We start from the raw sequence: 27,534 nt of genomic DNA, 5'->3' as shown, positions 1-27,534 counted from the left end.
TGATAAATTGATTAAACCTAATTAAACGTTGCTGTTCTTAGAAAGCTGTTGTATCTCTGCATCTTCTTTAAAGGTCAAACTTATTTTCTTCCATTGGCTCTTTTCCATTATCATTCAATTATATATATACTCATATACTTATGATACTTTGCTCAAGATTTTTACTGGGAGGATAATGAGATGTCTGGCACAGGTTTTCTGGTTCAGTAGGTTGAGAAGAAATCGTAACATCTTGGTAAATTATAGAAACCATGTAAATAAGCAAGCATACAAATATCAGAGAGAAGTGAAATATTTTCGGTTTTCAAAAACACTGCACTCCTGCTTGTTTATATCCTAGTTCCTGTCCTTAAACTATTCAACTCACCTACTCTAGGTGATGTACATAACCCTTGAGTAGGTTTTCCCAGGGAGGTTGAGAAGTGGAACTGAAACACACTTTCTGGTCCGATTTCTTAAAAATTGAGACCACCACCTCAGTCTACCAAGCAGTGTTGTCCTGGTCCTCTATGTGACATTGCATGTCAGCCTTGACACTCCTACCATCTGAACCAAATAAGTTGAAATCTTGATCCCATCAGACCACAGGATATGGTTCCAATAATCCATGTTCTTTGTCTGCTTGTCTTCAGCAAAGTGTGTGCGAGCTTTCTTGTGCATTGTCTTTAGAGAAGGGTTCCTTCTGGTACGACAGCCATGCAGACCTACTTTATACAGTTTGCAAAGCAGTGATGGCAGCACTCACACCTCTACTTTCAAAAGACAACCTTTGGATTTGACACTGAGCACACACACTCAACTTCACCACAGTGAGGCCTGTTCTGAGTGCAACCTGTCTTCACATCACACCAGGGAATATGGCCAGTTGAGCAGAATTTGGACATTTTCACTTCGGGGTGTACTCACTTTGTTGCCAGCGGTTTAGACGTTAATGATGGTGTGTTTGGTTATTTTGAGGGAACAGTATATATACATGGTTATCCAAGCTGTACCCTGACTACCTTACATTACTTCAAAGTGTCAAATCGTCAGTGTTGACCCATGGAAATATCCAATAAAATGTTTACAAAAATGTGAGTGGTAAACGTACTTTTCTGAGTTAGTAGTTACGTTGGACAAAAGTAATCGGAATAAAGGGCCGATCCGAAAAAAAATCCAACATGTAAACAAGGCAATCCGAATATGATGACCAGATCAAGCTCAATCGGAATGAAATCGCAGTCAGAATGAGAGGGCTGGTTTATGCTGATTGATCAACGTGCAAATAAATGCCTGTGAGGATCAAGTTATTCCGAACGTGGCAAACTGACCCGAGTGCACATGTGCGCCCAACGTAAACGTGACGTATTTCCGCGTTGTGGAGTGGCGGAAATACGTTGGGAAGCTAAACTGTCGGGGCTCCCGATACAACCTTTCTGTTTAAAAAAATAAAAGAGCTCAAAATTGTTGCTTAATCAGTAACTTTTTAACTGTAATTACAACATTACGCAAGGCCATTTTGGGCACTCGGAAGACAAACTCGTATAATACTCCTTTTTTACTATTTTTTGTTGTTTAGTAAAGCTGGAAGTTCTTCTTTTGTGGATGTTTAGGGCAATGTGATAACTGCGCATGTTAGAGTGGTTCTATTCTGAATAAAGCCAGGTGCATATATACACACATTGTGATCTAATCAACTGATTATGTGCCCATATAAATGGTATGATCCGATTATTTAATCCAAATACAGTTAAATACTATTGTGAAATTTTGTCCATGTTAACATAACTTCTGTACAATTTGTGTTAAATATTTACTTTCTCTTTCCTAAAGGTTCAGACCATTGCATTTTTATTTCCCTTATAACCCTAACCCTACACCATATTAACTTAAAACATGCATGCTAATTAAAAGATCACTCCTCTAATCATATGTTTATCAAATATTGATCAAGCTACCACACTGATTCATTTTTCAGTATTCCTTGGCATCAAGCTGTAGAATCTGTCCATCATTTTCCCCTTGAGCTGAGATAACAGACTGAGTCGGGAAGGAATGCCGCAACGACACACTTGACGAGACGAGACGCATCCTGATTTATTATTAATTCCCTGCAGCGGTTCAAGCTTTGTGAATGTTTGATTTTCTCCAACACATTGGGCGACGTCTGGATGGTGGCACCACATTGTCTGCTGTTTGATGGCTGTTTTTTTCTTTATCGGTTTTTGCTTGACGCTGTGGCTCTAATTGTTTAAACTGAGCACACAGAAGCATGAGTTGCTGTGAGACTGAAAGTGGGTCATGTTTGCGGTATGGCTTTATGATTCAGCACGCGCACATTTGTCCACTCGACTATCCATGCGTGCATATTTTTCTCCCTTTTTTCAGCACATCATATGCAAAAAAAAAATAAAAAAAATTACATCTGCCTGTTTTTATTCCCCTCCCTTCTATGATTTATTAGAGAAGCAGGAGCACAGGGAAGCTGAGTTGTTGTAATAGTGGGACACGGAGGAGCCTAGAGCCCTTTTGGTAAATGTCCAGCATTCAAAATTGCAAACTGCTTCCATTTCTGCAGCAAATCTAATGCAGAAAACTCAGACATGAAGGATTTGCTTTGAATATGCACATATTTGACGTGATTTACTACACAAAGAGACCCATTTGTCAGGCTCAAATCACTTTGATTGGACAGGATGTTACTTAGGCGGTGAAATATGGATAAACCACGGTTGCAGGATGCTCAGTTAGAGTTTAATCTGGTATATTAGTCCACGCTTAAATTGGGGCACATGCTGTCTCTGGCCTCTGGCACAGATAAACCCACCAAGTCCCATAAACACTACTTTTCCTGTGAGGATATGAGCCTCAGATGCATCCATTTTTTCAGGCATCTGAGGCAACAAGCACTTTGAAACATTTTACAGTGGAGACATGCTTCCATTGATCTGGTTTTCCTTGCACCTGGAAACCAGGTAGGACCAGCCAAACTTTAAACTTTAACCCCGTTGGATTCAGAGAGATTGTGTCTTTGGGGTTTCAAAATGAGAGATTTTACTCCAGGAGCACAGAGCTTGTGACCAAAGGCCATCTGTCAAAATGTGACCTCTTGTCATACAAAATATCCATCAATAGTCTGAGAAGTCTGAGTTTATTATTATTTTTTTGCCTTTCAATCCAACAATTGGTTAACGAATCATCTAATCTGGATCATATTGTCCAGCTCTTATGTGTTCCATGCACATATACAGCAAGTAACTGGGGCACTGCTTGGGTTGCGTAACAGCTGTGTTGCTGGGTTGATTCTGTTGCCCCTATTTATTTTTATCGTTTGATGCCTGCCTGCTGATGAAACTCCTTTCGTCATGCTAGGATGTGCACAGCGAAACCCAACGGCCCCGCATGGACATTTTGCGAGCTGATGGTATATGCTGCCAGCAAGCTTTAAGTAGGTCAACACAGTCAGGGGTTCATTCTACACAGAACTGTTGCATGGGTTTAGTTCAGCCTCATCATGAAAAAAGGATACAAAAGTAATAATGACAATAAAAAAATATAGAAATGGGTAGTAAGATTTAGCTTTTTATTTTTAAGCTACAGGGATTTGGCAACGAGTAAAGTGATACATTGGCTGCTGCTAAACTGAAAAATTAGACTTTTGAGAATTTATCCCAATAAAATGAAGGTTCAGAGATTCCAAGGTTTCTAAAGTGGATTTGGTTTCTAAAGATCTAAATTTAAATAGCTAAATCAGTTTGGCCATGGTTTACAAATTGGGTCAGATAGACAGCTTGAAGTACTAGAAAGACCACATTTGGCAACATGTCTTTGCTTTCAGCTCAAACGATGAGAATCCACACAACAGCTTGCCATAGTAATCAGTAATACATACAGATGATATCAGAGCTTAACCTATATTTACAACGAAATTTATATAAGGGTCACTGAAAATGTCTTTTTAAAGGAAAGTACCATTTTATTCAGTTAAAATGAGATGAAATTAATCAGAAATACAGTCTAGACATTGTCAATGTGGTAGTCTGTCTATAATGGAGTAGACAGCACAGATCGCAACTTTATTGAACTCTGGGAGCATCTTGACTGTATGGTGTGTTAGAAGTGCCCATCCAGCCAATTCAGTTTGTGTGTGTGTGTGTGTGTGGGGGGGGGCATTTCCTCAGATTGACAGCTGGAATGCCAAAGTATGATAGGCAAAATTTGTATTTCAAGTAGAAATCATTATTTTTAACCTTGTCATTGAAGAGACAAACTTAAAGAAAACACAACTGGGGGCTAGTCTTTAAGATGATTTTGATATTAGATGGGTACTTTAGGTTAATATATGAATTGTGGTACAGGTTTTACACTTTCATTGTACCTAAAAGTTCAATTTTAATCTTTGGGTTAAAGCAGCGCCATGTAACTTTTAGCTACTAGGGGCGCAAGACCTGTAACTTCCAGGTTTAGCATCCCTGAAGGTCAGTGGCAACACTGCACTGTCATATTATTAATTAGTCTCCCTCCGTGTTTTGGAATCTGATGGTAGACCACTTTGGACCAGCAGATCGAGAAGTCATGGAGCTACTTGTAAAGACAAGACCACATTTACCCCTCTAGAATCCTACATCAGAGAACCAAAAATATGTCTGATCAGGTGTGAGTGTGTGATCTGGTTTGTTTTGTTGTTACGTTAAGGGTTAAGGTTAAGGCAGTCTGAGCTCAGACTGCCTTAACCTACTATACATCATGTGACCTAGGTCACATGATGCATTCAGCGACAGATCTGACTCTCTCAAGTTACATCAAGTTACATTTGACAAGGGAGCCCACACGAAGCACCGTGCTGTACATTGCCCTGAAAAATTACTTAATATATTTCAAATTAGGCTAAAACGTACACCGCACTCCTTTAAAGACAACAGTAGTTTACCAGAGCATATAATGAACAACTGGTTCTAACCAGTGTCACATTGGGTAACTTCTCCAGTACCAGCATAACTTATGTCCAGGTCATTAGACAGAGTCAACAAAAACAAAAACTGACTGAAACTTGTAAATTAAGGGATGATGCAGGTGCAGTGCAGTGCAGTTGACACAAAATAGTTTTTTTGCCAAAACTATCCATTCTTCCCTTTTAAGTATTTAAGGTTTTAGGTTTTGCTTTCCAGGGATGGAGTGCTGAGTCGAGCAGCATACGCAAACAGTTCAGACAAGTTCCAGATAGCTAGGAGCTTTGCCAGTTTTCCCACCTTGCTTCATCTGGTTCGACAAACACAGACCTCGTGTGCCCAATCTGGTGTGTACAGGTCTTTAAAATGTAATGAACAAAACATGTGAGGAGATATGTAATCATTTAAGGAAGGTTTTTAATGACTACAGGTTAGAGTAGATGCAACAAGCATCCTGTTCATGTCGCCAGAATAACAGCTTTTCTAATTTATTGCCCCGATTGCTTTGGTTTGATCTCCATCTAGAAAATCAGTCTCACATGCTGCTTTCTAAGATGAGATGATGGATTTCCAGAAACTGTGAAGTCACTCATCAACCTAAAGAAACCCATATTGGCAAAGGCATGTCCCTGCTTTGTCCTCTCTGCTCCATGTTCCCTTGCAGCATGTATAATCTGTGCAGCAGTGCAATCATCCTTAGAGATAATTGATAAACGAAAGGCCAAATTGAAAACACTCTGCAGGGGGAGAGTTAATAATCAAGTGCTCCAAATTACTGATTAAACGCTTGCCGAATAGCTGTGAGTTGTATTGAATAAACAGCATGTGGTTGTGTTTTCCTGTTTATCTGCAAAGTGTAGGATTTCAGCCCAATCTCCCTGGCTTTTGTCAAGCCGACTCCTCATATAGAGCTCTTTTACAGGCTGATTTGGTGCCACAGTCTTGTTTGGAGCTTGTTTCATTGGCTCATTTGCCCCAAAACAATAAAACTGTCCCAAAACAGACAAATTAGTCGGGTCCACGCTAAATTTAAGCGCAAGTAACCACGATTTTGTGTTCCGGCATGAAGTCTTTTTGGCAAGGTTGAATTTCCTTCTCCTTCTCATTACAGCTGGTTGTTACAATGCAGAGTGAAGACATAAAACTAAGCAGGGGAGAAAGGCCCGCGGCCTGCACGTGTAGCAATGCTCCTATCTGATTGGCTCTTGCATTGTAAGGCAGTCAGACGAAGAGGTTTGATATTATTACTGAGCAACTCAAACTAATTGAGTCTAATTGTACGGTGGAAATGCAGCGACGCCGGCGTCCCCAACCCGGGCCTCCTTCTCACGCCATGTGCATTACAGGGTGCTCCCTCCTTGCTCACTGAGTGTGTCTTGAGAATGTGTTGTAAAGCGTGGGGCTCATTGGATGTTCTGGGTGGGCAGCCTCTCGTATATGTCAGAATCCCACATGTCATCCTGAGTTATTAAATAAAGTCTATCGGGGTGGGAGTTGGGGTGGGGGGGTGCAACCGGCTTTTGTCCGGGACTCTGACGGCTCCCACTGTGTGCAGGTGACATACCGCGCATACCTGGGTGCTATGTGTGGGTAGCCACGGGGCCTTGGGTGTGGGAACCCAGCAAACTCTGAGTCACTCACTGCTTTTGAGTTGCAGAACATGGGGAGTTTTCCCTCTCTCGTCTCATGGGAACACTTCCGCTCTCATGAGCCTCACAGTGAGCGATTACAGCCTTGGTTTTCTCTTAACTCCAGTCTGAAAATACTTTATAGTTAACCATATGCTTTAAGACTAAGCTGCCACCATCCGCTTGTAAATTGGTTTAATAATTTTCAGGGCCACTTGCTTGTTTTTCCATCCAGTTGAAGCTCAGCTTCTGTTTTTATTAGAACAATTATATAATAATTTATGGATCATTGCATCATATCCTGTTAAATCTTTCCCTTCATTCCAGCAGACTGTAGTAATTCTAGGTCATCTGTTTATTAGGTTAAAGTTAGTTTAGTAATTAACTTTCACAGGAAGTTAACATTGGCCTGAAAAGTGCAAAAGGGTTGTCTGAGAGAAAATACTGAGCACAAGTCTTTTATAGTTTGCTTGCATGCTTTGACAAGGCGTCTTGAGCAAGAGTTTTCCAGTCTCTCTTGAGGGTTATCTTTGGACTTTGACTGCTTTATTATTCATTTCCAGCCTAGTTTTGTTTGTAATTAATCATTCAGGCATGAAAGGCTCTTAAACTCAGTGGATGAATATTTCAAACTACTCAGCAAAGATCAAACTGTAAACTGGATCTTTAAGTGATTTGTTAGCAGCCTGTCACAATGCCAACATTTTTCCCTTTCTATTTAGCTGGAAACCCCTCCAAATCAGCTAAACTCAAAGAAAATCACTCAATAATACACGGCACAACCAAAAAAAAGGTCACAAGAAGGTTGGACCACCTTTACCTTTGATTACGACACACATTCGCTGTGGCATTGTTTTGATAAGCTTCTGCAATGTCACAAGATTTATTTCCACCCAGTGTTGGATTCATTTTCATTTCAACACTGACATCAACACTGCAGTCCAACAACAAGGTTCAGACAGTTTTGTGTTTGATGGATGATGGGAAAATACAAGGACAGGAGCAGGGCAATGAGTTTTTGGCATACATATCCTGTCACATAATCTTTTGGGCCGGCTTGCTATGACCACTCCACCCATTCAATTATAATAGAAAACAACTCGCTTACCTCTGCAACTTGCTAGAGACGAGTTAAAGTGAGCCGAGTACGTACGTACGTTTAGAACCATGTGTTGTTTATCTATTTCCCTAATAAAGTATACATTACGACGTAAACAGACCTCCTATGCAACATGTTGGAATGACACCTGGCATTGCTATCGTGACACTATTGTTTTTGCTATGACAATGGGCCTTGACCAATCAGGAGGGAGATATTTTAAACATGTACACCTACTGTAGTGTTGTGCAACTCATGATTGGTGGCAACAACAGTTGTTAGATACCATTGTTAGGAAAAGGGCAGAAAAAATGGCTGCAATGAAACTGCCTGGGGGTTACATGATGGTCCATGTTAATTGCCTGTTGTGGTTGGATGTAGGACAACTCGGGCACAAGTAGAAGGAATATATTTATTCTAGGTATGTTGCAATAGATTTTCGTAAGACCCGTTTGAGGCCCATCTAAGACTTAAAGAGGGTGTCCAACTGGTTTTGCCAATATGGGTTCTAAACTAGCGACTCCTTTAAAAGAGGCCCAAGTTACTATCCATCTAGCCTGAGCCAAATCCTTAAGGGGGCCATTAACATATATCCATTGACTGAGTAAAACCAAAACAATTTATCACCTTGGAAGTAATAAAAGCTTGTTCTGTTTGGTTTGGCCTCCTATACTTCTTGGACATAAACTGACTGTATGTAAATAATTTTTAATGTCACCATCTCACTGACAGCAGCAAGTCATTCAACGTTTTGATGCTCTACATTTTTGGTAAGCAATCAAATTCATGACAAAATTGACTAATTTCATATCTAGTCCAGATCACCTAGTTCATTTAAATTATGCAGAAATCGCATATTTAGGCTATAAAGTGACTCGTCTTTAACTGATTAAAGAAACTGCGTTTCTGCATACGTGTGCAAATTTGGGGCTATTGTTTGTCCTCTCAAATTACAGATTTAGTTAATTAGTTTTTAATAAATGAATTAATAACTAATTAATTTATTACTTCATAGAATAACATTAGTGCAAGGCCAACCCAAAAATGCAATCTTCGCAACCTTCAAAACCCTAGCTATTATTTTCCGTCACCAAGTTTTTTTTCTTATTTAAGTTATGCATTATGATATATTGGGGTACACAGAAACATCTGTCATTTGATACAGGCTGTGCGTAAGATTAGTTTGAGGTTACACTCATTGTTAATCCTCAGTGATTTAAGGTTTATTGCTCAATCAAAGCCAACAGCAACCATTGGGAACATAAAAGAGGAATCTTTTGGGTTCATTCCAGACTAACAGATTTTGCTTTGTAGCGTGTCCACTCTCTCTATGGGCCTTCTTCCAGCTTATATAATTGGACATCCATTTTCCTTCGTTCGATGATGCCGCTCTTTTGTCCTTTGAGATGAAGGGCCAATTATGGACGCTCCTCCCCTACCAATCATTAGCAAGATCAAAGTTGATACCAGGTTGGAGTCACATGGATAGTTTTGCACCAAACTTACCCTGCAGCTTCCGCTCCAAGTGTTCCTCCTGACAAGGAACACTACGGTTATTTATCAAACCTGAAGTCTGTTTAAAGGCCCTCTAGCAGCAGGCGTTATCTCCTCACAGGATCAAACACTTGAGACAAGAGAGTCACATAGCTGAGAAGGAAATTTGTTGTTGTCCTGGCAGATCGGAGAGGCCCTGATAAGAGAATAAAGCTTTGATTGTGGCACTTTTGTGCTTCATACCAAACTAAAAACCATAATTAGATCAGGTGTTCACCCTTGTCCTGAAGAAAGTGTGCACTTCCCATTCTTATGGCTGTAGTTTCTATTTGTAGCCATTTAATCTTTAAAGCAAATCCACATGATAGGAAGGCTATTTGTGGAAAATAACTCAATACATGACAGATTAATTAACTACTAACTATTTTTGTGGACCCAAGAATTTGACCATCAGTTGATTGTTCCCGAATTTGGTCCAATGTGCCTTTTCTAGATGCACCTTTACCACTATCTTTCTGTTGTCACCAACAAGCTACTGGCTTAATTCTGGCAGGATTATTGCCGCTTTTCTTGGCAGAATTGGTAGAGTTAATTTAAATTGGCAGAGTTGTAATCCTATTTCCAATATGGTTGAGGTTGTGGTTTTTATAGGGGCATTGTAGAAGTCCAAACCCAGTTTAGATGTCTGTCTTGCATGAATCTCTTCTTAGAATAAACAACTGTGCACGCACTTGTACTATCTAGCTCCTGAATGAGCAATAGCTGATGAATTTTAGGGTACTTCACCTTCCTTAATACTTCAACCATTTTGTACAATGCACTTGAACAACTGGCAGCAAACCCTCAATCCCAATATTCCGTATTTCTAATTGTACTGTCACCAAGTCATTTGCTGACAAGTTCCATGCAAGAAACAACCAATATTCTTTTTTGTTAACTGTTATGAGTGAACTGAATTGACTCATAAACTAGTGTTACTCGGAATCTGCCCAAGACTTCAGACATGATCTGTCTTCAATCATCTAATATACTCAACATATTGGAACCAGTTGTTTACTCAGACTTCAACAGAAACCACATGTGAGAAAAACAATTTAACAACCTGCAGGTATTTCTCAGCAGTTGTCTTGAACATCATTTTCCAGTCCTCAGTGATAGATCCTTTATTTCACTCTTTGCCTGGCTCAGAAAAGAAACAAGAGACAGTAACCAAGCACAAAAACCGGACTTATCCTGGGGAGTTAACCCCGTCCACCTGGCACTGAAGCTCCATCTCCAGGGGAGTTTGGTTAGTATATGCAGATGAGGCATTAATTTTGGGTCCAATGATGACACAGCAGGGTTAAGTTTGAAGAAGATGTAACTGGCAGTGGGCAGCTAACAGGATTGGATGTGCAGATTATCACCCCGAAGCTGAGGAGGGGTGGGGGCAGCATCTGTCAGCAAAGAGAAGCCCATCTCCTCACCTTGCAGCTGGGGCAGCTACGCTTTTGCACTCCTGCAGAAAATTGTCAGTGAGACAGTGGGTGGTTTGGGAGTGTGGGCAAGTAGGCATACCCCACTGAGTCTCCTGCACACAGGCTGTCCATTGATCATATCCTTCTCATCGGACACAGAGCCATACCCTCATGGGATCACAGAGTGTTCTTTGATGGTCTGTTTTTTAAAACAAAAGCTTTAAATCTCCAGTTTTCATATGAAAACAGCTTTTTAAAACAGCAGCTCATTAGGACATTTGTCTGGCTCCTTTTGGGTACCATGACTGATTTGTAGGAGTGTCTGAATTGTGCGGTTGAATTTTTATTTTAATTTAATTCCTTTCCATTTTATTTTCCATTATTTTTTTATTTGAGATCATTTCACATTTGCTTGATTTGCATCACTTTCATAATTTTTTAAATAGCTTTTATTGTTTTGTTTGAAATTTAGTGTCATTAATTTTATTGGCTCTCAATTTATCTTGGTATAATATAAAAGTAAACAAATTAAATAATTGTAAAAACTATTTTGAATTTTATGTTTGTGAAAAAAAATCTATCTATCTATCTATCTATCTATATATATATCTATCTATATATCTATATATCTATCTATCTATATATATATATATATATATATATATATCACAATTCACACTATTTTAATTTATGTTTCAACTATTTATTTCCTTTTGTTATAATTTATTGATCAATATTATATATCCTTACATGCTTCCCAAAACTAAAGACAGAAGTTAAATATACTGAAAATGAATAATTATGGCAATTACAGTACATTTTATTAACCCTGGAATCACTTCCTGTCCAGTCTACATGAAATATTAACATATTTCCATATAAGCTCCAACCACTGAGCAAATACATGCTGAACCACTTTACCGACTGATTTATGTTCCAAATAAGAGCTCAAGGCTGTTCTTGCTTGGTTCCTTTTGTACTGATGGACGAGTCTATGCTTGTGCTTTCACAAAAGTTGACAAGAAATATTTTGGGCTTGCATGCGAGTCTTAAATTGAGGTTGTCTCCGTCATGTGGATGCCTAAGGACAAGGTGACAAAACATTTCTGACGCCTTCCAAAGTAACTGCCTCACCTGTTCCTGACAGTCCTGTCAGTTGAGTTCCTAACAGGTGCTCAGAGCTATGATGCTTACTTGCACCTGGACATTCTTCTATTTTTCAACAGTTATTGCATAGAACCAAAAGAGTTTACATTAAAACTCAATCATTTCTATTTTTTACATGACAGCATTTCTATGGAATCTGTCTGCCTTGTAATTTACCAACCATTTCTGACCAGACACAGATGATGTAAATTATTCCACTCTCGACTCTTCCAAGCCACAGTTATTGCCCTTAATTTATATTATTACATCCATGTTATTTTTCCATTAATCTTGTTGAAGCCTTGACAAACGGCCAGTCTCATTTGCTACAAATGATTTACCCTAACAGTCAGTCATTCTGGACCAGATCAGATTTTCAGGCCATCCCCATGCAAAATCATTATAAGGATATTAGAAACATTATCCCTCTTTCCTGACAAATGAAGCATCCTTGAATTGTCAAAAGATGCATTAATAATATATAAACTCGCATTATATAGACATAGTTCCATAAATTGTACCTAAATTGCTTGACTGCCATTGTGTAATGATTTATACTGGCTGAATACTCATTAAATCAGAGGCTGCAGTCCAGTTGCTCATCGTTAAAGCATTAGTGGAAACATTTGCTTGCACAACATTTCAAGAATGTTTTTTATCACACAATGGAAGCTTGGACTCTAAACAATTAGTCATTGACAGGAATGCGCTCGGGAGGGGCAATGGTTTTTATGCCAGTTTCCCTTCGGTGTTCTTCAAACAGCTGATCCGTGGTGTGAAGAAGCACCAAATGAGCTCATAAATTCCTTGCCGAGGCAGGGCCAGGTGCTTGTTGAAGGATGAGTGTGTAATCTCGGTTTGAGCAAGAACAGCGCCTGTCCATCAGCTCCCATAAATTAGTTTGAGAATTGTCAACTGAAAAGTCGGTTTGGAAAAAAAGACCCAACTTTTGTAGGTCGGATAGATGTTGGATTTAAAGTTATTTTATGGTGTTCCAGAAGGTTGGGGCAATTGTGATTCACAAGTGGAAAACAGTCATTCGACATTTGGAAGGTTGTGTTTGTAAGATCCTTAACAACATGTTTAACAATCGGGAAAGCTGGGAATGTAGAATAAAAAAGCTGTGACTGGTTAAAACAAGGAATGTGTTAAACGTGTGCAGTTTATTCAGCATTTGGCTGGTGGACACCATGGCAGTCCTCTTCTGTCCCCAAAATCCTATCACGCAATTTATGAAAGTACAATTTCTTCAAATCCTCTGGTTTTGCATAGTTAAAGGTAGTAATCTATCTGCCCATTCTTGACCACATTCACCTTGGACACAAGAAAATACTGTCCATTGAAATAATTTTATCTAACTTATATGCAACATTTCTCTCAGTGCCTTTTCTATTTTGAAAAACTTAAGAATTAGATTCTGCTTTATATTGAAAAAAATATATATTTATTGAATATTTCTTTGCTGCAGCAAAGCTTCTCTGCAAAATATTTTTTAAATAATCTTTCTATATATTACATATATAGCACACTTATTGGGTTTCCATGTTTCACAGGAAACATGAAATAAACACAAAATATTGAAATAAGTGTATATCATATATATCATTTTAATACATCTAAAATATTCTCAGAACATTTAAATATTGAGGTGTTTTTTATTTTATTCATGTACTTTAATTGGTACCTTTAAAAAAAAAATCCATGAATTATGTTTTTATTGTGACAGCTTTGGCTCTACATACAAATCATATTCAATCAGATAAAATTAATCCAAATTCAGTTCCGATCAATCCAACTTATTCCAGCACATAGTCAGTAATCAGATGTAGATCAAATAATGAGCCAATTTTGTCCAAATTATATTAGGATATAGTGCAATTTAGTTGGTCATATAATGCCATGATAAAGCATGTCTAAGGAAAACCCTACAGGTTGCATCGAGATGTTGATCCTGACTAAGCAGGTAGTGGTTCACCAAAAGTACAGCAGACCCAAACCCAGAATTTCCCTGGTGCATTTGGGCCATTTCCATTGATATGAGGCTGTGTAGAGAGGCTGAATGCGTGGCATCCTTCAGAGGTCAAGTACTTGGCCAGTGAGGTGCCAAAACCCTGTCTGTCTCAACGTTGTCGGAGTAATTATAAGTCTGCAGGACTGAACTTTGGGAAACAGCTTCAGAGAAGTTTCTGTGCAGTGAGAACAGGAACTTCACCAATCTAGCAGACAAAAATAAGCCATGATTAGAGGATAGTTGTGGGAGAAACATGGCACAATTTCCATAACAGCTTCCACATTTTCCACTCTGAATGAGAAAACTGTCATTATCCATTGTGTTGCCCTGGACAGACCTCTGTGAGAGAAAGAAAACCAGCAATCTGACATTCAGATTTAATTCATGGGGTGTCAGTGAGGAAGCTGGAACCAAAGTTGAATTCAGGAACTGTTTTGACACTTTTGAAAACGTGGCAAGCAGAAGTTTAGGTTTACAGTTTGGGACATCATGTCAAATGTCAAACTATAATACAAAAATAATTAATATCAGACAAAAAATAATCAGTGTAAATACAAATATCTGTTTGCTAATGATAACTCATTGGGGGGGGGACACAATCTAAATCCCACTGTATCTTTTTTTTTTTTTTGCTAGATTCTGAATTAACTGTGATTAAATACAATTAACCACATTTTTGAAAAGATGAGTTCAGTTTCACTAGCTACATCCAGGGCTGATTACTACTAGACCAATAGAATCAAGACATTACCCAAATAGAACTCACCTGACAACATGAAATAGACAATATAATCTCAAACAGCAACCCATCGTGCTGTGATCTAGTGAATTACATCAAGAGTTACAAATCCATCTCTTGGGCACGCATTTGGCGCAGCGGGTAGTGCGACCCATATACAGAGGCCTTAGTCCTCGACGCGGTCGACCCGGGTTTGAATCCGACCCGCGGTCCTTTGCCGAATGTCTGTCCCCCTCTTCTACCCCCCTTCCTGTCAGCCTACTTTCAAAAAAAAAAAAAAAACAACGACTCACCCAGGAGGTCGCAAAAGAACCCAGAATAAAGTATAAAACCCTGACTTGCCTCAATTAAGTTCACTATGTATGATTCAGCAATCAGAAGTTAAAAAGGGACCAACAACTGCTGACCGAAAAGAACGCAAAGGACCGTCTCACATTTCCCCAAGACTTTTGGTAAAGCATTCTGTGGATTGTTGAGATAAAATATTTTTTGAAGGTGTGTGTCTTGTTACAGCTGACATGAAATCAACACAGGGTTTCAGAAGAAGAGCACAATACCAACAGTTAAACATGGTGGTGGTAGCATGATGGTCGCACGCTACACGGCTGCTTTAGCAAATCTAAATCTTAGATGATTTAAAGAGCTTTTTCTGAATAGCTGATTAGCTCTTGGTGTTGGCAGGCCGTAGAGCAGGTGTAGTAGGGGCATGCATGAATTCCTTCCTTGGAACTCCGTGTTGGACTCTTCTGGAGGAGCTGGAAATTGTTGCCCAGGAGAGGAATGATTGTGATGATCCAGATAAGGAAGGCAGAGGAAGGTAATAGATAAGATAGGCTTTATTGATCTCACATTGGAGAAATTCACAAGCAGCTGGATGTTTATGCATCAGGGCAGAAAATGCAGAGTGAAATTACTTTTTCCCTCTATTTTTCCCCATGCATTCATTAAAATAAAACAAGATGCGAACGTTTAGTTACACAGTCTCTCAGGCAAATCTTATCACAGCCTTTGATTTTCTTCTTGACAGATGGACGAAAGACGAAAGAGAAACCATCAACAAACTCTTCTTCTCATTTATGTTAACGTTTTATGGCCTAAAATATGTGCACAACCGCCCCACTGTACACAAACACCTAAAGTCTCCTGCACACAGACACGGCATCCCACTGTTTGGCCCAGGTGAATTAATCCGACTTGACTTGGCGGTTAAATATTAACAAGAGCTGATGTGGCCCTCGGTGAGGAGAGACGCAAATTCGTGTGAGGCACTTTTGCTGCCAAGGCTGCACTGCTGCATCATCTATCCAACACACTAGTGTAACGCTGATGAACGCAAACACACGCGCATGCACCCAGTGGCAGGCAGCAGCTGAGGCTCAGCGAGGCAGCCGGGACAGAAGTGGGGAACGGAGCGGAAGGAGAGGAGGGCGAGCAGATACGGTGGGGGGAATCTAACGGAGGACAGAGGATGAGCCAGTTGGCGGACCGTGGTGTCGGTAGGCTCCGAAACCTTCCCCTGCTGGAGATCCTGGCGGTGAGTGCTGGTTCATACCTTTTGAGATCCTTCCATCCATCCCCAGCACTCCTTATGTCAAGAACATGTCTGGGAGAGTGCATCTGAGGAGGTGAGAAGGGATCTCACTGGGGCGATGATGTACTACGGACATCAGAGGTGGCAAGTGTTGTAATCCATAAGTAAGCAACGGAAGTTTGTATGTTCTGTTTTCTGATATATCAGAACTCTAAAGGAACCTGAATGATTAATTGGCAACATTGTTTTAAACCTGCTGCAGGATTACTGGATTCTACTGCCTGCACAGAGGTCTGCTGTAATTGTGCTTAGGTCTCTTGCCTTTCTGTGACTGTGCACCTCCGGTGTTGAGATCCCACCACCTTCCATATGTAGGTCACCGTCCGACAAGCTGTGGCTACCTCTGATTAGACATGAGAACCGAGCTCGCTTCATGTGTCCGATGCAGTCCCAGTCCGGATCAGCGGTCCTGCCTACCATCTGTATAGCACCCCCACCCCCCCCACCCCCAGTGTGGACGAGACACTCCGCAACATGCAATGGTTTATTCCAAGGCTGCCATGCGTGGCAACAGGCAGATCCAAAAATAAAACCACTATGGCTGATTGCGCTTTTTCAGCTGCTATGTTCCAGATTCATGGTTTAACTTTTCCCTTTAAACAGGAAGTTTGAATGTTGCTAAGATTGTTTTGACTTAGGTCAGCAGTCTTCGGTGGTTTTTTTTGCTGTTGCCACCACGTGGATGCAATCACGGTGACAAATGTCTGTCCTGGGCTCTAAAACACCGTACATCCTTTATGTAATTACATTAACAGGAGCTGGATAGTGACTAATGGCTCGTGGAGGAGAAGGAGGGGTGAGAAACACAACATGCATGGTTGCATTTTTCCATCCTGTTTCACCCTCTCGCTCATCCCTAAGTGCAGATGTCTCCGTCCAAACCAGCACAACTTTTTTTTCCCACTCTCCACCCTGAAAGACTTCTGCGGTTTATGATCTTTGTCTGTCGTTGTCAGCTGTGATCCCCCGTGGCTTAAATGCCTGCTTTGCGCCATTGTCCACATTAAACCTGCATTCAAACCTTTGATTGGCTGTAATAAAGGCCTAAGCACACATTTATTGTTAAGTATTTGGTTTTAGGTGTTATCATCCTATTATGGATCTTAATGTGGACTTTCTCTCATTCACACAGACTCAAATGTAGAAAAATGATCCATCTTAATCTTCTATTTGTCATATATAAGGCTTGTTTGTTTGTATTTTTTCGACTTTTGACTAACCCTAGTCTGGACTGTTCCTTTATGGCCGTTTACTACCGTCACCTGGTCAGTCTATCTGAGCCATTACCTCTTGTCATCAACCATCTCCTGTTGCCATCCCCTGCCTATCATTTACTCCATTCATTTCAATCGACTTTTTACAACCTACTCTGTTATTTTGGCTCAAATATCAGGTTCCCTGATTTAATCATTACACCATTAAGTGGTGCTGAAGGTCCAAGAATATCTTAACTTTATGAGGCCAAACCCTATTGACTTCTGATTAGTGATCATGAATAAGTGCAGGCAAAAAAATATATGCAAACATTTATATAAAGAAAATTAATGTGAATTTCTATAAATAACCTTAAAATAATAATATTTTCTGTTATTCTTGGAGAAGCAATTCCTAATCTATCTGGTATTCTCTCAACCATTTTTAAAACTATGCATCAGGCTGGCTTTCGTTTCAGAAATATTTAGATTATCTGACTGTTTAGGGTATGTAACCTCATAAAAAATAATAATTTAAGAGTTACTTATAAGTCCTGGTATGTAAACGTTACTACTACGACAGTTAAACAAAAGCATTATTTAGAAGACAACGTTTAAAGCCTTAGTACTATTTCTGTACTATATTTTTTCTATCCATAATTACAATTATGGTTGAAAAAAAAACTTTCACAGAAATGTGTTGAAAGGGTTTAAAGGGTGTTTCAGGTCAAGCAATCCATCTTGTATGGATTTCTTGACCATATGTACTCCAGAAATATACAATGAAACAATTGGGACTTTGTTCAGCCCAAAGGCCTCTAGAATAAGCCAAAATCAACCAAAAATAAATATATTTAGTCCATATTAAATCCAAACGATCATGTTCAAGCACATCTTGGCAATAGTAGGCATCTCTATGTGGATGACTTTTCTACATTGTCAACAGGACAGCTTTGTATTTTTCAAACAAGGTTTTGCCGTCTATATGGGTCTTCATGTAGATGTATTTTCCACTTTGCAAACAAAAGTGCATTTCACTTTCTATACCGTATTTATGCATCAATAAATGTCTTCTACACTGTACAGTAATGAACATGTTTTTTTTCTGTTTTCAACTCTATTTAGACACCAGTAGATTTTTCTTTTAGTTGTCTTTTCTACACTTCTTGTGATTGTGACAAGTTTTTAAGTTTAACTTCAACCACGTCTAAACATTAACAGGTGTCTTCATCTAGATGTCCCTTCTGTGGTGTGAATGAGCCCTTCACTTTCTAACCCCATTTAGAGATCAAAAAAGCTTTCACATAGACATCTTTTCTGTTTTGAATAATAAAACCTTTCACTTCTATCTTTTCAACTACATGTAGATAGCTACAGAAGTCTCCACCAGGTTATAGAGCTGACTAGACTGATTTTTCCCTCTCCTCTTTTCAACTATGGTAATCTCAAAATTGGTCATATTCATGGCAAATTTAGGTTTACATTTTTTTTGAGTGCACAAGCACATCCAAATAGAAAATAGGACCGTTATCATGAATGAAAAAAAAAAACTCAGTTTTTATTTACATTTTAGGAGAATATTTAGAATGTTAACATACTGATTTTTAGGCTATAAATAGGGGTAGGGGGGGGTGTCTGGTACTGTGCTAACAGGTTCAGAATTCATTTAGAATACTTTGCCTCATTTGGCAATTATTAGGGGTGCACCAATTGCTTGTTTCTGTCCGATCACCAATTACCAATCTTAAAAAAAAAACATATTGATTCCGATTTTGACAGATTTTTTCTTTATAACTGACACTGTGAGTTGTTATAAGATCACAAGACACCTTCAATATTTCAAACTTATCTTCAAAAACATTAATCAGTACCTATGAAACAAGGAGAACCACTCAAATAACTGCTCTCAAAAATAAATTAAAATTTAGAGCATTGACAGTGGGTGATTTTCAGACCATTGTGGAGGTAGATAAGATCAGTGGATAAGATCAGTTTCACAAGTATCAGCCGATCACCGATCTCCAAGAATTAAGGAAACCATGGCTGATTGATCAGTGCACCTCTAGTAATTATAAATTGGGGCATACAAATATAACATTTGGGTTCCTCAATGGTCAGTTCTCAGGCCAGTTTCATTTAACATCTATTTAACTCTGCTATCTCAGCTTACAGCATCTCCTATCATAAACATGTTGATGACAGACAACTTTATATATCGGTGCCATTGCACGACCCTACTCCACTACACTTACTGAGTCAGTGTGTCCATAATATCAGTGAGAAGATGGATCAGAGTTTACTCCAGCTTAACGCAGATAAGACAGAAACCATAGTTTTTGGCCACAAAGTGCGAGGTTCAAGATTGTCATTCAATTTGATCTAATAGGGCTAAACACCAATTTTGTTGGCAAAATTATTCCCAATAAATTTATCTATTATTGGGAGGAAAATGTGAAACTTTTTTCTCACATTTTTTATTTGACCAAAACTGTAATTCATTTACCACATTTAATAATTTAATGTTGGAAAATTAAAGAAGACGGCCCGTTTGACAGGGAGCATACACGTTTCTAATGAGCTACAATTACAGCTATGGAAATGTAATGAAGCTAATTGAGTTTCTTTCTTTTAACTGTCACTTTTCATCATTTTCCAGTCACTGAATAGGGCAGGTGTCAGTTATTTCCTGTTTGTCCCAAAGAGGTTTGCAGCAGACATACAGGAGCTCAGCGGTCTACTGGCTCACATTACAATATGCTAATGCCCCTCCGAGCTGCAACCTGCACCACCCTCCTGCTCCTTCAAACACACACTGTGCACACAGATACACACTATCACTCGCACAAGCCCCCGGGACAGCCGCGGGAGGGCCATGAAAAGGAAGCCGAGATGATTAATTAACTCTGCCCTCGTTTTGATACGGCCTTATTGGCTTTCAACACCTCGCATTCGGCTCCGGAGCTTTGCATAGATTATCCTCCCACCACCACAACAGACACACTAACCAGCTTCCAAAAATATTCAGGTCATCATTGTTAATGGTACTGCTGTTTATGTGTAAAATTCAGATTTCTGTCTTTTGTGGGGTGTGTGGATGGGGGGGGGGGGGGGGGGGGGGGGGGGTGGGTACCGCCTTGTTTTTTTTTTTTTTTGTTTTTTTTTGTTCCATGTTTAAATGTTTCATTAAACAAATGTTCAAATCAGATGAAGATAATCCGAGTCATGATGAAAATGTTGTTTTAACAACATTTTGATTTTATGACAGAGAAAAACATGATTCTGCCGTAAGTGTAGAATCCTGTAATTGCTGAACTAGAACCCGTCTGACTACATGAAGTAGGGTAGAAATTCAAGAACAGATCATTAGCAAAATCTTTATCATCTATGGGTCTGGGAAGAGTTAGATAGTCATCTCTAAGGCTTTGGGTCTCCAACAAACCATTCAATGAATCATTGTCCTAAGATGTAGAAACTATGGAAATATAGTGAACCTTCACCGGAGTAGCCGGTGCACCAAAGTTACTTCAAGACTTACGGGAAAACATTGTTTGCAGTAAGGCAACAAAGGTAGTGGTAGTAAGTGTGACGGTAGCTTTGTTTCTTTAGTGCCTGAACAACTTCCTGTAATATATGAAACTATGAATTCTGCTTTCTGGGACAAAATTCTGAAGAAGAATGTCCGACCATAAGTTTGGGACCTTAAGCTCAAGAGCAGTTGAGTAGGAATCTAGTGCACACTGGCAAGTGCGCCTCTAAATGCCCCTCAAAATTCAGTTTTGGAGTAGTCTAGTTAAAATCATTAAATTAATCTGATTTAAATGCAGCGGGATGACTTAAACAGGTTTCCTGTAAGGCTGAATTAAAACAACTCTACAACGAAAAGTGGACCAAAATTCCTCCACAGAGATGTAAGGGACTCGGCGTCAGTTGTCGCAAATATCTTGACTGCAGTACTTGCCACCGGTGATCTCTTACGGTTAAGAGGAGTCAGCACGATTATTATTTGTTTTGTTGCTGCACCAATAGTCTGCGTTCATATGTTTGCACCTGAGGGTGGCAGCTGATGTATAAGCAAATACAAGCCTCCGTGTGTGCCTTTGTTGCGGTGGCGTCTGCGTGGTTTCTGGACTCCAGGTGCTCCAGCTGGTTCTGGTCGTCCTCTGCTCCCCGGTGCTTATTTCTATTCACAGGATGAAAGTGCCTGTCAGGCCTCGGCAGCGGAACCAGACAATACAGCTGACAGCACTCCTGCGTTCGTCCTAGACCTTTCATCTGCTCCCTTTCTCTATGAACCTAACAAGTGAGCGGCGGTGAGGTTGTGCGCTTATGTTTCATCGCCCTCTTCCTCCGCGAACAAAAGATCACCTGCCTGGCTGTGTGATGTGTCACATGGACGGGAGCCCTGAGGGGAAAGCCCACGGCCTCCTGTGCACGTCTGCAACTTCTGCGTCGCGACAACAACGCTCTATTGTCCCGCAGAAGGAGTTTTAGGTTTTATATTGGTTTGATCGAATGTGACACGTCTTACAGAAACCATTCAGAGGCTCTTTCCTCCGCAGTCTCCTGGCCCGGGAGTCTCGCGGATGCAACAAAAGCAAAGAGATCTGTCCAGCCTCAGACCGCCGTGTTACAATGAGCTGTTGTTTGTCCAGAGCGCTGATTGTCTCCCATGTGGCCTATATGTTCTGTCAGCAGTGGTTGCAGTTGATACTAGCCTCGTCGCTGCTTTGCTGGTATTAAGCAAGAGGGAATTTGTAGCCATTTACATAATTTTCAACACTCCCTTATTGTCTAACAGGCAGACAGAGATCTTTATCCAGGGACTCATTTTTTTGTCTTGTCAGCTATCATTGTGACACAGTTAGAAGTATAAATCTGAGTTATTATTAGGATTAGAGGGGAATATTCATGTATGATGGTGCAACATTATAAAAACAATCCTGGCTATTCAACAATAACCTCCAGCCATTGTCACTGCATCTCTTGAACAGGCACCGGCTTTGTCTCCCTCTTGGAGGATTACCTTTTGCTTTCAGCGTAAATACAGAGCCTTGTGGTTTAAGTATTCTGTTTGGAACAAATAGATTTAATTACGCCTGACCTGCCGCTAACGGTACAGTTAGTCATCCGGATCTAATTCCAACAGGATCATTTCCTTGCAACCGCATTCTTTGCATGCAGGTTTAAAGAGCAACCAGAGGAGGATTTTTTTTCACAGCAACTTTTACAGCAAACCTTCTGTCCCTCTATTGTTTGTAGAGTGACGTGGAACACTGACATCAGTACATGTGCTTCAAGCTTGGACTGATTGTTATGTCTTCCCTCAAGTCATAATTGGAGGTCATTTCTTTAAAGAGATAAATAAGATTGAACCAAAACATGCAACATATAATATATCCCAACCACTCCATTGTGTCAAACAAGCAGGTCTCCCACAGAAAATGGGTTCTTTGTCTATTTTATTTTCAATAATAGAAGGAATACAATAAAACTAGAGTGTAAATTTGGTGACACTCAAAATTTTGAGTTATTTCAATACAATTTTTCCGTATGGAAATTTGCAAGACACATGTTGTTTATATTAAACAAAGTTGCATTCAGATGCGTTTGTGTATACTAGAAAGTTGTGCTTTCTTGAATCAGTTAATGCTTTATTAAAAGAGCAATAAGCAACAATTTGTTGTTGCTTATGAACTGGTATGGCATCACACACCGTTTCTCCATGTTGTTCTCGAGTCTCTTGTTTACAAGCTGTGTGGACCGAGCATGCATCTGCATCCATGTGAACGGCTGCCACTCAGGGCTTAGCCCCTCCCTGCCCATAAAACGCCATGCGCAGAGCTGTGGCGTAGGAGCAAAATGGCAGAGGGCCTGTTCAGCGGATCGAAATATTCTCTTGCTAACAGCATTATAAAGTTATAAGTTACTTACTTCTTCACTAGGCAGGTTCCGCTGAAAGCTGATGCTGTTTTGTTCTGTATTTATTCTTGCAAATATGCTCATATAAGGCAACAGGTGAGAAGGGGACTGAAGGGGGTTGAAGTAGAGAGAGGCGTGGCTTGTCTCACGTCTTGTTTTGGTCTACAAACAGTGCTCAACAGCCCACCTAGTGGTGAAAGTTTACTTATTGCTTCTTACAGTCTTAACCGGCTTATTGTAAGTTTGCAATAAGATTCAGCATTCAGATTCAGCATTCAGAAATTCTATACAATTTTATCTGTTTGCACAGTTCATGAGTAGATCAGACAATATTGGAAACTTGTGAGCTGTAAAATATGGGAGTGAGGAAACAAATTGTCATTTGCTTTAAGTTTACCCAAAGAATGACGAGTCGACGTTAATAAAGCTACTAATGTTTGCTTAATGTTAGCTTAACAGCTAATGGAGCCTGGAAAGTCACAGGTTCTGAATCAAATGTAAACCTAAAAAAGATGACCAATCAGCTTTCTACAATCAGATATATGGCCGTATGATCTGCTGACCTTTCGTTGGGAGAGTTCAGCGGTACTGTATCTTTACCATTCTCTCCATCATTCTGACTCGGATTGTTGCGCATGTGCAGTCCTGGTACTTTGAGCCTGAATCAAAACAGAATCAGGGCATCCAAGCTGGTAAATATAATTAGCCATTATCATGTCTTCTAAAATCAACGTGACCAGAAAGTTCACTTATATATGGGTGTATAAATAATTTTAATCCACAACCCCTGTTTCGGTCAGATCAGGGTTTCGTCTTCAGTGAGGCGGTCTGTGAAGAAAGAACTGATAGGGTAAGGAATAGAGACCCTGCTTCTTTGCATCAAAGGGAGTCAGTTCAAGTGATTCGGGTATCTGATAAGGATGCCACGTGGGCGCCTCTCTTTTGAGGTATTTTAGGCACGTTTCCTCTTGGGGAGATCCAGAATTTGTTAGGCGACTATATCCCATCTGGCCTGGGATCGCCTTGAAGCGAGGGATCTCTTGGTTTCCATCTCGGCCTGATCTTGGATAATAAAATGGATGGACATTACTCATGAAATTTTGGAAAAACATGTTTGCACGGTTTAAGTTTCGTCACATGGAGATAAATTTCATGTACTTATTTACTGATCATCATGGATCTTATTCTTATGTTTATTCTTGTCAGTGTTTTGGAAGTTTTTGTTCTTCATGCTGATAGATCTGGCAAACAAAAACACCTTTTCAAAATAATTTAAAAAAATCATTACTATACTAATCATTACTACATGACTGAATGACATATTGTCAAGTGACTTGTTTAAGACTTGCAATGAAAGGTTTGGGTCTTCGCCTCGACTCAGGACTTGCATGGCTTTACTTTTGACTCAACTTGGGACTTTCAGGTCTTTACTTGTGGTTTTACTCGAGACTTGGGTGGAAAGACTTTCGACTTTCTTGGGACTTGCAAAACATTTAATTGGTCCAACCTCTGGTTTTTATTGATATAAACATAGTAAAAGTATAACAAAGGTTACAAAATACATTACCTCTTACATTCTCCCACTTGATTGGGAGTTAAATGTCTAGCTTGTATAAAATTACGCAAAACCAGAACAATTCGAGTTGCCTGCTTCTACGACAACCTCTTGGCACCAACATAGAGCTTGGTTTGACAAAGTATCAAAAATGGGAACACCTTGTTTTTATGGTTTACGCAACTTGGGCAAAGGATTATACAGATGTGTCAGTTATACAAAAAGCCAAATTTCAGGTGAGACTTTTAGACAGAGGCCAAGATGAGCAAGTTGCAGAAATAAAAGATATGAATCAGTTGTTTTGACACCTGCACCTTTATTATGACGTATTCTAAGCAGCCGTTATGTTCTCACAACCTTCCTTCGCTGCTGATTCAGTGTGACAAAAAACAAACCCTTTGGGTCCCATCATTTTGCGAGGTTATTTAAAAAAGATTTTGTTATACAAGAAATCCCTGAGAAAATCAGCACCGTTTGCATCTGTCATTCTCTGAGGTGGATATTATTGAGTCTGGGTCTTTTTTGAAGAGCTCATACGATCAGTGAGCCTTTCATAAGTCCATAACTCAACTTTACGACAGCATGCTTGTGGCACTCAGTGATTTTCCTGGATTCTCTCTGCTGCGGCCCGACATCTGATCAGCAATTTGGGGTTTTATGAGGCGGACCGAAGCCTCAGGTTAACTGGACTGAATGAGTCTGCCGTGTCAACGGTCAACGATGGACCTTTGTGTGTGGCCCCCGTGGTCTCCTGAGGGGGCTTTGTTGCTGCGGGGCCTGCGGCAGCCAGCCAGAGGGGCTATCGAACGGCAACCCAACATCCATCTGGCTACAGCAGCTGGAGGAGCCAATGGATTTTCAAGCAGGAAATTATGCAGGACAAACAAGGCTCCCATGATTATTTCATTACCTTCATTTCTTTTGGATTATCATCAATTTGAAGGAAATGGCAGGGATGCGATAACAGCCCAACAAAGCAGTCTATATTTACCATTTGTTTAATATTGCAGAGAGGGGCTTTTTTTATTTTGGAGGCATTTCCTGACTGGATTTTCCGTCTCCTCTGTCATATTCATAGCTGAACAGAAGCACTTAGGAGGGGGATTTGAGTCTCAATTCTAACCACATGAATTAGTGCATTATTGAGCTTTTTCCACCCCCTGACCCACTTCTCTCCCTGTTTGCGTGGCTTGAGTCCAGGATTGGGGTTTATGTACAACCTGGAAGCGGTCTCAGGATACATCTGACTGGAAAATGGACCTGTTTTGTGCAGAAGAAATTGCTGAAATGAGGCAAGAGTGAAAGCTCTGCAACACACCTATGGCTTGATCTGTTGCTGGAGGCGAGTTAGAAGGCCACAATTTCTTCCACATAAACCTCGATGAAAGATCTATGACTACTAGATATTACCAGAAATCTGTCTCTTGTGTTCAGTTATTCACAGTGTAATTTGAGAAATGAATGCCTGCTGATTGATGGGAAGTAACCACTTCTAAAAAGATTTGAATATTTATTTGCAGTTGCGTAATCTTAAAGGGACCTAGTCATGTACTATGACTATTTATAAAAAAAACATACAAAATCATATATTCATCTTCAAGTCAAATGTTATACACTCTATATATATATATATATATATATATATATATATATATATATATATATATATATATATATATATATATATATATATATATGTATGTATATATATGTATGTATATATATATATGTATGTATATATATGTATGTGTGTGTGTGTGTGTGATGCATAAGCTGTCAGAGTGTCATGGAAATTTTAATTTGAAGAGACCTGCTTTATTTTGATATTCTTCAAAATGGGAAAGACAAGAGAACATGCCATTCAAGCAAGTCAGGTGTCTTGAATTATCGTAGTTAATAAATAAATCCACAACAACATTGATTCTAATGTGGTATTGTCCATGCCTAAAGTCAATTATAAAGCAGCAATTACCACAGCAAGTACAAAAGTTGGAAACATCTAGAACTGTGACAAAATAGACGAGGAGGGAAGCAAAGACGTCCATAATCACAAATACACACTTTCTACATGTCAAGCATTGATGAGCATGTTGGGAAAAAGTCCTTCTATGTGGCCCACCTTCCTTCTTTCTGTATGTCTTTTTTTCGTTCCACCCTTCCTTTCTCCCTTGGGTCCTTTCTTGCGTCTATGATTTCCTTCACTCATTTCTTTCCTTTCTGGTGATCCTCCTTTGCATCATGCCTTGTGCCATTCCTTCCTCAATGTCTAGTTTTGTTCCATTCCTTTTATCTTTCCATTCTTTCACTCCCTGTGGTCCCCTTCCCTTTTACTGTTCATTCCTTCTGTTATTTCTATCAGTGTTCTTTGTCTAATTGTTCCCTTCGTCTTTATTCTCTATTTCCTCTTTTTCCTTCCTTTCTTCCTTCCTTCCTTCCTTCCTTCCTTCCTTCCTTCCTTCCTTCCTTCCTTCCTTCCTTCCTTCCTTCCTTCCTTCCTTCCTTCCTTCCTTCCTTCCTTCCTTCCTTCCTTCCTTCCATAAATCCATAGCGTCGGTACCGATCTAAGTGTTAGACTGTTCAACATTTCTCAACATTAGGATATGCCACCACAATGAAAGCTGGCTTCATTGTGAGGCTTGTGGTGCCAGTTATTGTGCAGAGTGCTTTACATCCAGCGTGGTCAACAACACAGTTTCTGACCTACAAGGGGAACAAAGCAGACAGATCCAGCACGGCCTCCATAATGCTATGGTAAACAGTTCATGCTGAAGGTA

At 39.8% G+C, this 27,534-nt stretch overlaps 1 protein-coding gene across 3 annotated transcripts in view; it reads left to right on the top strand.

Moving 5' to 3' along the window:
- Positions 1–27,534, top strand: part of LOC105931048 (nck-associated protein 5) — a 178,808-nt gene that overhangs the window by 15,870 nt on the left and 135,404 nt on the right. The window contains exon 1 of one of the 3 annotated variants that reach the window (XM_036128111.1): positions 15,840–16,036. The exons of the other annotated variants lie outside the window; for them this stretch is intronic. Within the exon in view, the coding sequence (XP_035984004.1) occupies positions 15,971–16,036 (66 nt within the window). The 5' untranslated portion in view covers positions 15,840–15,970. Of the gene's footprint in view, positions 1–15,839; positions 16,037–27,534 lie in introns of those variants that run through there. 3 annotated transcript variants of the gene reach the window in all.

This window comes from Fundulus heteroclitus, chromosome 24 (genome assembly GCF_011125445.2).
Source record: "Fundulus heteroclitus isolate FHET01 chromosome 24, MU-UCD_Fhet_4.1, whole genome shotgun sequence".
NCBI lineage: Eukaryota > Metazoa > Chordata > Actinopteri > Cyprinodontiformes > Fundulidae > Fundulus > Fundulus heteroclitus.
This window is presented reverse-complemented; position numbering and strand designations above follow the sequence as displayed.